Source organism: Channa argus, chromosome 6, assembly GCF_033026475.1.
Source record: "Channa argus isolate prfri chromosome 6, Channa argus male v1.0, whole genome shotgun sequence".
Taxonomy (NCBI): domain Eukaryota; kingdom Metazoa; phylum Chordata; class Actinopteri; order Anabantiformes; family Channidae; genus Channa; species Channa argus.
Window position 1 is genome coordinate 24,162,468 of NC_090202.1, and position 14,638 is coordinate 24,177,105.

The 14,638-nt window shown below is 40.3% G+C and overlaps 1 protein-coding gene across 13 annotated transcripts in view; it reads left to right on the forward strand.

The window, feature by feature from the left end:
• tenm4 (teneurin transmembrane protein 4) overlaps positions 1 to 14,638 on the forward strand; it is a 139,856-nt gene that overhangs the window by 63,824 nt on the left and 61,394 nt on the right. For 6 of the 13 annotated variants that reach the window (XM_067507781.1, XM_067507784.1, XM_067507786.1 and 3 more), the window contains 6 exons: positions 1,374 to 1,448; positions 1,679 to 1,777; positions 2,689 to 2,924; positions 9,715 to 9,879; positions 11,772 to 11,986; positions 13,106 to 13,316. In XM_067507781.1, coding sequence (XP_067363882.1) covers positions 1,374 to 1,448; positions 1,679 to 1,777; positions 2,689 to 2,924; positions 9,715 to 9,879; positions 11,772 to 11,986; positions 13,106 to 13,316 — 1,001 coding nt within the window. The remainder of the gene's footprint in view (positions 1 to 1,373; positions 1,449 to 1,678; positions 1,778 to 2,688; positions 2,925 to 9,714; positions 9,880 to 11,771; positions 11,987 to 13,105; positions 13,317 to 14,638) is intronic. The other 7 variants (XM_067507793.1, XM_067507790.1, XM_067507792.1 and 4 more) reach the window with 3 other exon arrangements.

Genomic DNA, 14,638 nt, shown 5'->3' on the forward strand with positions numbered 1-14,638 from the left:
GACTGTATTTTCTTTCTTTTTTTCTTGAATGGTTCAGTCAAAAAGAAAACGAGCTTCAATTTCAGCTTATAGAAGGACAGTTAGAGCTATAATGAATGATTACACATCATCCAGCTCCAAAGGTAATGCTGCACAGGTATTCCCTGAAGAGCTGAAAACAGATGGTAAGGAGAGTAGATCTGCAACAGGCAACAGTGCTGCTGAAACAACATATGTAGTCTTTATGACCCATTACCTTGCAAAGAGATTAACTGTTAAAGCTCCATTAATAAAATTGAAACCTTTAGTAAAATCCACACTGACCCTGAAATATTGAATGTTACTTCCATCCGTCCGTTAGTCTACCCATCCATTTTTACTTGAGGTGGAAGCAGCTGTATTTAGAAAGCCCTTTCCCCCCAGCAGCATTTTCTAGCTCCTTTTGGAGGATCCGAGTCATTCCCAGGCCACATGATACAGGGTATATAATCTCTCCAGTGTGTTCTGGGTCTACCCTGGTGTCTCCTGCCAGTTGGATGTGCCCAGAAAGCCTCCAATGGAAGGTGCTCATGAGGCATCTCGATCTGCAGCGGGTTTCCTCCAGATCTCCAAGCTCTTTCACCTATCTGTAAGGACGAGCCCAACCACCCTACAATGTCATGATTACATCACCCACATCTCACGACCATGGTCCTGACCAGACCATACTAATCCACCTGTTAATCCCATGCTCCATTTTAGCCTCACATTTCTCTTTCATTTAGGTAATAGTATGGCACTTTGTTGTCACTTTTGTGATATTTAATGGCTCGGATAAATTGTCCACTGGTAGGACATTCACTGCCACTGGAGAAATGCCAGCAGTTGGTTGGCCCTATTGAGACTCATCATTTTGTTTGGAGTTTCTGCCAAGCATCCATCCCTCCTCATTAAAAGTTGCATTCTTCACCAGAACTTCCAGCTTGAGATACCATAGGCTTCGCTACTGGCCTCTAAGGAGCAGAGATGAAAAACAAGGCTTTTCTCTTGTACCACAGAACGTGTTCAGCCTGCCCATTGCATGTGGACAGTTCATTTCTCCATTGCTTTAGTATTTCCTTATGGAACTGAGCTGTCATGGGGAAAGTGTATTATGAGAGAAATGAGACATGTGCCTCTAGAAACTTTAGAAACTTTTGTTTTTTTTCTGGATTGTTGCAACCATTAAATGAAAAACAACTTCAGTTAAAGATACTATCCAGTGTGAAAAATGTTCAACTTTAGTGACAGTTTCACTTGTAATTTGTAAAACTCAAATCAATCAAGCCTTTTGTTTGAATTAATTGTTAGCGACCTACTGTAAAGGTTCTTATCTGTAAGTGATGCATTGTTTTCTTCCAATCACAACCTTAAAGGAGCCAGAATACACTAATGTATATCAGAGAAGAGCAAGACGTTTGCAGAGAAGGGCAGGGCTCGTACAAAACAAGGTATGACAGTGCCCAAGAAAGGGGAACAAAGAGAGCAAGATGTTATTTGTCTCACACCTTCGTAGAAGTAGTTCCATAAGGGCCTTGGTTTCTTTGTCCCACACTGTCTGTCTCGATCTTCATTTGCCAGTTGTTGATGTTGCTTGGTGAACACATACTGTATTGGCATTTGTGTTATTTGCACGCAAATCTCACCCTAGCTTCATATCCATCTTTCCACCTGTGTGTAGAAACATAGCAAAGCAGACATTCCTAGAGAATTTACAGGACAACCTCATTGAGATGGACATTCTGGCATCAGCACGCCATGATGCCGCGTACAATGATGGGTATGTTGCATGTTTGCTATCTGGCTCACACTACTGTCAGAATCTCCTTTTTTGCCATGAAAACAATTGCCTGCGCTGTTTTCCCATCAAACATCCTCTGTTTTGAAATGCTGTCAATCAACAATGTGTGTCTTCTGTAGTGCTAGAATCTTTGCAGTATTTGTCCCTTCCCTGTTTATTACAACTAACAATTTGCATTAAGTCACATTGTTGCGTTGAATTGTTTTTGATTCATGTTAAACATGACCGCTTTATGAAACACACTTGCTCATGTTATCTCCTATTGCTACATAGGACGTGTCAGAGATTTGTCCAAATGTTTATGAATAAAATATGGCCTCAGTGACTTTCCACATCATTCATTGTAATGTGACGTTCAATCACATTCATGTCACTGTCGCTCGTGAGCTTCTTGTAAACTTGTCAGTAAAATGGCCTTGACAACAGTGCTGCTGCCACTGACTCTCTGATGGGCTGATCATACAGCACTTGGACACGCAGCTCTACACATGTATTCTGAGATAGCCAGCCATGTTTTTCAAGGGCGAATAAATCTGTTCAGCTCCATACTGCAACCTTACATTGTGTATCTCTCCTCTGGACCGCTTTGACACATAGTTATAGGGAATTACACTTCACCACGTTGGCATGAGCACATAAACAAGGGCCAGCTGCAGTCATTAGTCCTGTAAATTACATATAATATTGATTAACAGTTTAGACTGTGCAAATCCCAGTATGCTTTAGTAGTCTCACTAATCTAGAAGACACATGACTACAGTAACACTATGTGCTTTGAGACAGAATTGCCTACCGGTGGAAAGGAAAGTACTTGTGACCAACAATTATACAGACTTCCCAGAGCACTGAGTGTTTTTGTTGAGGCTAAAAAGAACCTGTGTTTTTTCCAGGCACTTCTTGTTCAAACCAGGTGGAACGTCACCAATGTATTGCACAACATCACCAGGATACCCTTTGACCTCCAGCACGGTGTACTCGCCTCCCCCACGCCCCCTGCCTCGAAACACATTCTCTCGACCTGCCTTCAGTTTGAAGAAACCTTACAAGCACTGCAACTGGAAGTGTGCTGCTCTCAGTGCCATTCTCATCTCTGTAACACTGCTGTTCTTATTGGCCTACTTCATTGGTAAGTCACCTCTGATGCTCCTGAAAGCCATCCTGGTTTGTAGGAGTCCCCCATCCCTGACCCTCACTTAACTGGCAGACGAAGGATGAGTTCATGCTCTATTGTGTTTCCTCTGTCGCCCGGTTTTATTAGTGTTGAATCTGAACTCTGCACCTTACAGTATGTGAGGATAGTTAGAAGGGAATTCACAGATTCTCCATACACCTCATTGAAATAACATTATCATTCATAGATGGGCTTGGCTAAATGTGCAGCGATGAGCATTCCAGTTTCTTGCTCTAGTGAATAGGCCAGGGAGGGAATGAATTAAAAAGACCTCAGCCATGACACAAGAGAAAGCTGCCCATTTAACATATTTATCTCATTGAGTTTTCATTTCTTGACCAGCACACCTAGTTCCAAGCTGGGTGACAGACCGTCGGTTGTGATATTGGAGTTATGCTATCAAATCAGTTCTGCTCTAAGGGAATGGCATCCATATCTGATAATACAGCATTTACATTATCTGTGTAAAAGAAAAACATTCAGTTATCTATATACAACTCTGCTAAATAGCCATCCAGTCCATGTTCTGTTTATTCCAAGCAACCTGCTCTGCCAGCAATGTAAAAACCAACACTTCACTAGGGCCAGAGATTTGTTTTTATTTCTTCACAAAAATGATTTCCCAAACCTGTTGTTTAAAACAAGTGTTTCCAGCATTGTACTGAAACTGTCTAGACGTTGGTTCAGGGAAAATGTGACTTTGGCTTCTTCTTCTGAATGGGTTTGCGGCCATTTAAGGTCATATGCCGACAATCTTAAGGCTCTGCACGAGTTTCGTGAATCGCATGTTGACTAAATTGGCCAAGTAAGTCTTAGGTTTGATGTCTGTTGTTCCAGAGATGGGGTGATCCAAATTAAATCGTTAACAGTAACAGTAAAATTGTGCCTGATCTGTCAATTAAGGGATATTTCAAACGTTAATGCATTATTTCATATGTTTACCATTGTCATATACATTAGATTTGTTGTTAGTACCTGTTTAACATATAAATGCACTCTGCTGAATTCGGTCTCCGACAAAAACAAAAATAGCTTTTAAAATAGAGCAATGGTGACAACACAGTAGTTAATTTGCATGAACTCAGTGCAAGGGCAGCAGATCCTTCTGCATGGCCTTCGTCAGTGAGATAAATTAATTCTTCATTGAGGACATTTGTTATAGATATGCATTATGCTATAACAATCATGAAAGCTATCGTTTTTGCTTTTCCTTGAGGCCAAACGAACTAAAATCCGATTATTCATTTTTTTTGTTACCGCAGCCATTTAAATTGTTTCATTTGTAATTCAGAACAGCGCTGGAATAAAAAAAAGGAATCAGCTGGTTGGGGCTTATGGTGATTATCTATGTACACAGCAATTTTAAATCAATGATGTTGAGAGTGAGCAAGTTCTGGTTTATTTCTGGCATCAGCAGTGTGGCCTGGTTATAGAAGTAGAAGAATAATATCTGTCGACTGTTTACCGCTTGTGACCTGGCCAAAAAGAACGGCTCATCAGCCTGATAGTGCTTAATCACACTGTGTAATTATACCCTGCAAAACTCAGGCCATCTCCCGATGCACCTCAAGTAAACATGTTGGAAACAAAACCTCTCCCTAAGACCGGAATTTCCAATCAAGAACGGGGGCCATATTTAATTAAAGGCTGATGAGAAAATACATTTAATTTCAAGTGCAATTAATTATTGAGGCCTGTAATTGGGAACTCTGGGTGAGATGTCTAATGAACCCAATTATGCCTCATGACAGATGTTTTGACTTGCATCATGTATTTATTATGTCACAGCTTTGTAAATCTGCACATTTTTGAGGCGCAAAGAGGTCGGGGGTATAAGATGGCACTATTTTCTCTGTGGCCGCTCACTCATTAGCACATTTGTTATATTCTCCTCATTTTAAGGTCATCAGTATCCTCCTGTGTTCGCTTCAATTCACCCTGGGTATCTAGCCAAGGACAAAGTGTTTGGGCCTTTCACTAAATCATCATCCAGCCCAGAAAAAGCCTTTCTGCAACACAGATTTAACCATTTTTTTTCTTCCAGTAGTTAAGAATATTACTGCCGCGTTTGATTTGACCTTTCACTATCCTACAGTTTTATTGCATTTGCAGCATCCTCTAGATTTGTCAATACTGATATTACTCGAAATAGAAAAGAGCTTAAAGAGATGGAAATACTCCTCTGTTTTCATAACGAATGAATGGGTATATACATCTATATACTCCATAAAGACTAAATTACTAGTAAGACAAAAAAATCATTACTTGGGAAAAAAAATTGATATCATTGTCATGTATACAATTAAATGCTTTTATAAGAAAAACCCCATGACACTGTATTTAATGAATGCATTCACATCTCAGATACCTATCCCTGCTAGGTCAGTGGTCCAAAGCCCACCACAGGGTAAAGCAAAATCTTAAGGCACACCTGTATTCATATACGAGCAATACAGACTTGATAACAAGTGTTATCAGACACACACACTCCCTCCCACATTGCAACTGTGTGTCTCTGTCTCTTTCTTTAAATACAAGTTCTTCTCATCTGTTTGTTTTTTGGTTGTTTAAATTAATATCAACATGGCCTTGTAGTTATGTAGGAACCTTTCGCCATCAAACAGTTGAGCCAATTTAAAAAGCCTTCTTCTTTATGCCTCACTTTTAATTAATAAAGCCATTAATCACTATGGCTTTGTGCTAAAACTAGATTCTTGCTAATATCCGACATATAAAGACCCCCTGGGTTTGTCTTTAGCTTTATCAGTAAATTTATTTTCCTCCCGAAATGTTTTACCTTCAGAATAGAGTGAGTGAGAACATCAACACGGTTGTATTTGATCATGTAACTAGATCCAATAAATTTCTATAACTTCTTTTATAGTTCTCTCCGAGTATAGGCAGGACAGGCTGTAGTGCAGTTGTTAGAGCAGAAGGCTACAAGCCACAGGGTCATTGGTTTGACTACTGGTTCCCTCTGATCCATGCTAAACTGTGATTGAACCCCCCAAATTGCTCATGTGTTACTTTTAAGGAGCCCATATTAGAGCACGCTCTGGATAAAAGTGTCTGCTAAATGACTAACTGTAATTGTACTTCTACGTTGCAATAATAATTTAGTTATGGTTGTCAAAAAACCCCATGGGACACCTGCACTTGCCTGGCAGCACCATTTTTGGAATAAGGTTACCGTATTATTTAGCATGCCACAGTTTCTGTCAGAGTAACTGTGTGAGCTACTCTACAAATATGCCAACAATATTTCTCGATGTATTGAGCAGAGAATTTAATGTTACTAAAAAAAGATCAGTTGAAACAACTATATGTTCCTATATGACTGCCACTGATGGGTGAAAATTAGTTGTAAATATTGGCAGTCCACACAAACAAGGAAGTAATTACATGTTGACAAGCTTCATTCAAAAAGCCCACACTCAGGTCTGACCTTGACCTGTAAAGGATTGGCTACAAAGGTAAAAGGGAAAATCAGTGATAGAATGACTGAAACACAGTCAGTTGTATTTATAAACCTTTATTAATTTATAGTAGTGTCAATATGATGTCTCTGTTTTAGAAATGTCCCGTTCATTTACACAGTTACACACACTCATGCCTGGAAGCCGCCCAGTATGAACACATTCTGACCTGCTGGCCGATCAGCACCTCCAGTTGAATCAGCTGGGTTAAAGGGGACCACAGGGAGGGAGGGAGGAAGGGAGTGGTCAAGCACTGCTTTTTCACTTGTCCCACCCAGATTTTATCCTGAAGGTGCATCACTGGACCTGCAGGACAAACATATAAGCCCCAACATATAATATCCAATTCAAGTTTCACAGAAAAAAGCCTAAGTCAGTCATTCTACACATTCTTCACATTCTACATTTTTTAAAATTATGTGCAAATTAAACTGACCCACACGAGTTGAGTGCAAGAGCTGTGATTTACACAAATTTAGACTGGCAGAGTAAGAGAGACGTATAAATCTACAGTAGTTAAGTGAGAAATTATAAAGTGAGAAACACCTATTCATGTTCCAAGAGCTTCATTAAAACGTATTCACTCACTCCAAGGCATTTGAGAATAATTTCCATTCAGTATTTGTTTTTTTAAATGCATCAAGATAGTGATAGTTTTGACCGCTAAGATGAGAAATTCAGGTTCTACTTTCATAGCTTCCATTGCAGTGTGCACTACTTGTAAAGTGCTCTTCTGATCAGAGGATAGAAGCACAGAAATGCTGGCAGATGACCCACGGCAATATGTGCTGGCTTCCTCGTATTGGCTGATAGGTCCTTTACTACAGTACCTCTGCTCCTAATTGGCACATGGCGTGACCCGACTTCCTACCAAGAGATAAGGGAAAGGAGGGCACGACATGCTTAGGACAAAATGGGTGATGCTGCTAAGTGATGTAATCTTGACAGGTCAATAGTATTGCGGGAACACAGACACAGCTTGTCTCTGCCAGTGGCCGTCTCGTTAGTACGAGTACCTCGCGACTCCAACAACCTGTCTTCATTTTGCAGCCAATTGCAGCAATCCTGAGTGTCATTGAACAGTGTTTGCAAAGTTTGAAAAGCAAGCAAAACAAAATCGGGAGGCTCTTCACTGGCTCACGTCCAGTGCTCTGCATATCATAGATACCAAGAAGGCGCTGAAGTAAATCTTTAAGGATGAGCGAGGGACGCCTCTTCAACCGTTCTCCATTAGAGGCCTCAGGGATGGATAGGATGAAGAGGGAGGCTCACAAAGACGTGATTACTAGGACTCTTGGAACGAGACCCTGCCTGGTGACTTTGCGATAGTTCTGTCAGCAACATACAGTGACTTTTTCCATTTCGCCAGTCAATGTAGAGCTACAAATCAAAAGCAGTGTATTTCTGCAGCTTACAAAATGATAAACAAAGCCATCTGTCTCTTCGCTGGTTGTCCTCTACTGACACACTGTCACTTCCACAGGCACTGGGCAGTCACAGAACAGATGCTGGTATTGCGGTTGAACTTTCAGAATCTTAGAGAATGTTGCATTTTCTCTAATAACTAGACTATTGCTACCTGTCTCTTAAAAAAAACCTATTTACTGTAAATATGATATTAAATATGAAATTATTAGTTATTCTTGTGTCATTTTTTTATTGTTTAAGGACAGACAATTAATCTTGGCCCAAGCTCTAAATAAAGTAATCAGAGTGGTGTTTAAGATAAACAAATTTTTCATTAAGTTCCACGGGTATGTTCATTCTTTTCAGGTTTCTGATACATCAGTTTGGCAGAGGTTCCTGCAGTTTCCTCTGACAATGACGCAATATTTTCTATTCACTGGACACTATAGCTTGGTCTGATTTACCACTTCACAGTCATATTAGCTTCAGTTAGTGACAGATTTAATACTGTATCTGTTGCTTAATGAGGCAAATTATGGTCTTTAGTTTAGCATCTGCCTTGTAAAAAGTCACATTTTTATCTAAAGACATAGCAGTGTCAGAACTTGGTCTACTGAACTGTAACAGTCTGCAAATCAGTCAGTGCACTCCGAGCTTTTTTTCCCTCACTAACATCAATTATTAATGTACTGTATATTGTTGAAAGAAAATGTAGCTCTTAATAACTTCAGTCATGGCTCTTGTGTTTTAACCACATTCTCTAACCCCAGGGTATCACTGGTTAATAAAAGTATAAAAGTCCTTTTGACTTGTGTGTTTTTGCTCCTTTGTTAATGAGCATAGTTTACTTAAATTAATCACACGCAAATATGTAATCACTATGCTTTTTAACCAAAGAAATTCAACTGTAGTGTGTGTGTGTGTATCAAGCTCTGAAAATAGGCATTAAATTTGATTTATTATACATTTATTTAACATACATGAAAAAGTATAATTAAAGCTTTTTAGATTCCACTAACACATAATTAGTTTAGCTTTTAAGTAATAACAGGCACAGTCAATTGCTTTATTGTCGGAATGGTCACATTTAAAGAAAATGACATTGAGGGGACTGAAGAGAACCTAACTCCCAGCTTGAGCCTAAACTCTAAGATAATTTTTATTCTTTGTAATTAAATTGTGTGGTTAATTACTTGAGGAGCTTAAGGGAACCAACAAACTGATAAAATAGCTATATTGAGTTTCTAGGCCTTTCCTGCTGACTGTTGACTTCCAACGTGGCTTTTGGCTTACTAAGCTCGTCTTGTCCATTCTCTTATTGGTGATCTGTCATCGTCAGCCCCTCCTCCTCTGCCCTGCACTCCACTACTATTGTTCCAAAGGACATTTCTTTTGTTGACCTTGTAAAATATCAGCATGCTTCATCCACTGTGTTCACATTGAAACACCCCTGGTGTCTTCCGGCTGTGTGTGTGTGTGTGTGTTTAGTAGGGGAATAGAAAGGTACTAGGCGGGAAAAAAATCACAGGGCCCTGGGGACAGTCCATGCCATGTCGCTGTGGCGAGACAGATGTTGTCCTATGGGGTCAGGATAGCATTTATCTCCTGATCTCACCACTCAGCACTTTTAAAGAAATGCCATTAACCATTAAACCAAGTATTGTTCCTTATTCTTCTAAAATTTACTTCGTGTGTCCCCACCTCACAGCTGTCACCTTGGCATTAAAAAACTTTCATACAGTAGTTCCTTGACAGTTTAGGGAGTTATTTCATGTTTGATTTATGGAATACAGTTTGTGTTGCTCAGATGAAATGCATTAAAGGTAACTTAACCTAAACCAATTCTGTCTTCAATATTTCAGCCATGCACCTTTTTGGATTAAACTGGCACCTGCAGCCCATGCAGAGACAGATGTACCAGCTGTCAGAGGATAATACAAGTGGCCTACCTTTTCCTACTGACCTGAGCTTGCCACCTTTAGGCAACACAGGCTTGGAAATATCCGACCGCAGGGGAAAAGATGACAGTAAGTACATTTATAAAAGGATAATACTTTTAAAACAAATTCTTTTCCACTGAATGATGCTTAAGTAACCATACACAGATGCAGCAGATTCTTTTAGGATAATTGGATGGATCTCTGAACACTGATGCATCCACATCAGAAAACGCCGCACAGGGGGAGGAAAAAAAAGTTTTTCAAATCTTAAAAGTTTACTGATGACATTCTAAAGCTGAAGCAAGTTTGTTATTATTTTGTCATCCAGTTTCACATTGTGTTCACTTATCCCTATGGCATGCACTGAGATCTGCATTGTAATCCTATGAAAGTTGTTGTAAGTGGGAAAGTGTTATTTGTTCCTGGAGGGAGAAAATGGGACAGCTTAAGGGACTGTGTATCCAGGGGCTGGAGGGGGATTAGCCACTCTGTCCCCTTCAGAACGGATGTGATCCTTTCATCTCCTAGCCTGGGCTGCCTTTCCTGGCAGCCAAAGAAAGCATGTGCACACCCCACGGTACCAACTGCTTGACTGTAGAAAAGTTTGCTCTGTTCCATTCTTTAGTAAATGGGTCCAGATTTGAGCATGTGATATGCTACTGGTAGAGTACAATAGGTAGAAGATGGGGTCATTACCATATAGATGAATCCAGGAGTTGTCTTTTTTATTTACTAGACGGCAGAAAGTGTGTTTGGCTAACAACGAGCATGACTACATCTGAGTGCAGACCACTGCATGGCAGCTGTTGCTGATAGGAAATCAATAGCCATAGTTTTTTTTAAATACATCTCGTTCTGCAGTGCTGTCGTGAGAAGCGGTGGTGAGCGATCTAATGTTTTATCAAGGTGATGCAGATGAGTACAGTTTTTAAAATTCAGTTTGTTTCTGACTTTCTGCGTCTTTCCTTCAAAGCATCATGTCGTATTTTAGCTTGCAGAACAACAACCATTTATTTAAACATGTGGCCCATTATCTCTGGTCTCTCTTGATGATTTCTTTAAACAGCTGATGAGTACACCGAAAATGTGCTGCATAAATAAGTCCACACCCCTACATGGAAAAGGAGCCTGCGTGTGGTAACATTATGTAATACTCGCATCCTGAGAACGAGGACTCTGTCTACTCAGATAAAACCCATTGCCATTGATGGACTTTTGACAAGACTGCCATCTGCCGTGCCACGTGTAACCTAAAGCCGTGTCTGCCACCAAGTCCTGGGGGTAGTTTGTATGGGCGTCTGCTTTAGTAAACATCACTGCTGAAATTAGCTCAGCTACATGGGCAAACAGATGTTGCCATCTCCACAGAGTCCAATATAAGTTGTATTATGGAACATATGGACAATTTTTGGCAGTGAAAGCTAGTACCTGAGCGGGTACTAGTGATAGAGATGCTTCTCTGTAATATTTACAATTTTCACTGCATCACTTTTTTCAGTTATAACAATTTTATCACAGTATTAAAGCTGTTGTGTTTTTTTCTCAACTATTTTCATAACCATTTTTACACCATATGTTTGGTCTTTTAAATTGTATTTTTAGAACCTTTTGTCACTATTTATTTTTTATTTGTTTTTATTTATAAAACGTGTTCATGTCCTTGATTCATTCAATAATCAGTGCCACCTGTTATAAAAGCATATTTCATCATTGCCAAGACTTTTTTTGTTTGTTTGTTTCAGTCAACAGTCAACAGAAGATTATTGTTTGAGGACCAGACAGTTATTCAGTCAGGTTATTGAGAACTATTTGCAATGGTCAGAGGGGTCATTTATTATATTTCTTCTCCGTCTGTCAGTGACGTGATTAAACATCTGTGATATGGTCAGACTATCATGCTTCAGCAGACTCCCTCTGCCCTCCACATGCTGGATTAATGGTGTGACATCTTTGACCGATTTACTCTGTGTGCAATGCAGGCAAATTGGACAGCTTGTTCCCAGATGACAGCTATATAGATATGGGGGAGATTGACGTTGGGCGCAAGGTCGCACAGCAGATCCCTCCTGGTATCTTCTGGAGGTCCCAAGTCTTCATTGATCATCCCATGTACCTGAAATTCAATGTGTCCCTTAGCAAAGATGCCTTAGTAGGAATCTATGGAAGGAGAGGCCTACCTCCATCACACACACAGGTAAGGGGATATTTGAATGTTACGGACACTTGTTACTACTGTATATTAATTATGCTCTTTTATTGTTATTAGTAGTCTGAGTTTGAAATTTAAGTGTTTTGGGAACTTTAAGTCAGCACATTTCAGTGTTTTCCGTAACAAGGCCTTACGAGTTTCACAGTATTGTTTGTGAAAGACAATGGTAAATTGTTAATGCGATGCTGTGTGAAACAATTTACAATCATCTCTGCATAGTCTAAGGATTCAGCTTCTTTCCCATTCTTCCTCCGCCGCAGAATATAAATTGGGATATTGTTTAAAAAAAAATCTATCTAACCATGTAGGAGCCTGTCATGAATACAAACCAATTCATAAATCTCTGTGTTGTATTATGGATCACTTTGTTGCAGAAAGGATGTATGGTAAGTTTTTTTCAGGTTCAGCATCATCAATGAATCAAACAAAAATACAGTGCTCAATTTTTCTTACCACTAATTTCCTACGCGTGTGCTGCACAGAATCATATGTAACGTGTTATTAATCGCATTGGTCTGTGTTGTTACCACGGTTTAGATTTGTGCTGTAAATTTAACTGTAGTTCAGCAAATTGTTCATAGCATGATTTTTGTTTGCATTAATATCAAGCGTGATTTATTTTTCAGTCAGAGGATCGTGTTTGTCTCTTTCCTATATTTTTACTGAAAAGAAAATAATCTAGAGTGGAGTTTTTGTACTGTGATTGATTGCGCACAGAGTGGAGAGTGCAGATGAGTCAAGATTCCCTTCCTTATGTAGATGAAAATGAATTGCAGTCTTTGGTATTCACTGAGTCCCTACTGAAATGAAGCTAATTGTTGCAGATGTTACTTGGTAAAATTCAACCCCAAATTTTTTCCATGAGCTTCTCTTATTTCGCTTTAATAGCTACAAACAGGCCTTCGTTTAAGATATGTGAACTATGAAATGATCACAGCCCATCCAGCCACATTGTGTCAAGACTTGGATTTGAGGTATTCATGCAGACCAAACGATGCTCTGCTATAAAGAGGACTGAAAGCACTCAAGTGTCATGTGTCACTCTAATGGCATGTCTGCAGTCAATCTGTCAGTCTTACTCACTTTCTCTGTGTCCGTCTGCAGTTTGACTTTGTGGAGCTTTTGGATGGGCGACGGCTCCTGGCCCAGGACGTCCATGGTTTGGAGGGACCTGTGGGTATGCAACGGAGTCTAGTACCCATCACCACACATGACACAGGCTTCATCCAGTACATGGATTCAGGCATTTGGCATTTGGCCATCTACAACGACGGAAAAGAAACTGAAACTGTGTCCTTCCTCACCACTGCCATAGGTGAGCACCCTGGGCATGACCTGCTGCTACAGTAAAAACTGTAATATGAAATGCACGTAATCCATATAATGCCTGCTAGCAGCACTGCACAGCAAACAGTCCGGACTTGGAGCACGAGTCAGAGACAATTTTTGGCAGATTTCAATACCCAAGAAAAGTGCAGGTTAATCAAGGTGAAGCCGAATATTACAAAAATCAGGACATCAGTGCTATCCTGCCATGCCCCTGAGTAGGGCATTGAGAGATCATAATATCCTCATTAGCCTGAGTGTCTTCCGAGCAAATCAGGGGTCCAGCTTCTGGGAACCATTTGCATACAATTGAAAGTATGATTGTACCCTCCTGCTAGTGCCATTTTTGATCATGATTTGCTCCAATTTCCATCTACTTTCCATTTATCAAAGTAGGGAAGATAGTTCTCTCCTCTGACTAACTGTGAGGCACACAGATGTGTTGTAGACATACATCTTTCGTTGTGGAGTTGATTCCGTTTTGTACGCTCCTCCTTGTTCTCCCTAAAGCGCCTTTGATTAGCACTGCTGTATCAAGCAAGGTGTGAGAGGGCTAGAGGTGTCGACTTTCACAGTGATGGCAGCTGGGAGCTGTTCTCACATGCTCTTTAATTAAAAGCTCCTGGGCCAGAGTCCATCTGTGACAGGGTTTGTGCCAGGCAGCAGATCGATGAGAAGCTGTCCTCATCACCAATGTAACACCAAACGGAGACAGGCAAGAGATGCACTATGCCCCCCCCCCATGTACCAAGAACAGCTGTAATTCAATACTAAATATATTATATGACACAAGCAGGGGAAGAAGTCAGGGCAGCATGTTTACTTTTGCTTATTTCTTCTTGACTGGATGCACATGAGGTCTGTGTGGCCTTTGGATAAAGCGTTCTGGGCAACGGATGGGGATAGGATGGGGTGGTGGCTTAGTCAGAGCCAGAATTCTGCCGCTGTTCATTTGTATCGGAGCTGATCTGCCCACAGAAGCTCCAAGGGAGGCAGAGGGGCCCTTTTCTAAAATGGGTCACCGGTTAAGTGCCCTTCAGCAGAAATTGAATCTCACCAACTGCCTGAATTGTATTGAGCCGTAGAGGAATGGAGTTGACCTTCAAATAGAGCAGCCCAGGTATAGAAATATATGTGAACAATATCTAGAACAGGTGCACTGAGAGACACAAGCAGCATTGTTTATAAGACACTAACAGTAAAATTATTTTAGTGTTTCTGACAGCGTTGGTAGGAAAAAAGGTCTTATATTACTGTCTGTGAGGCACCATGTTCTCTTCACATGTATTAAATGGAAGCTTCTTGCACACA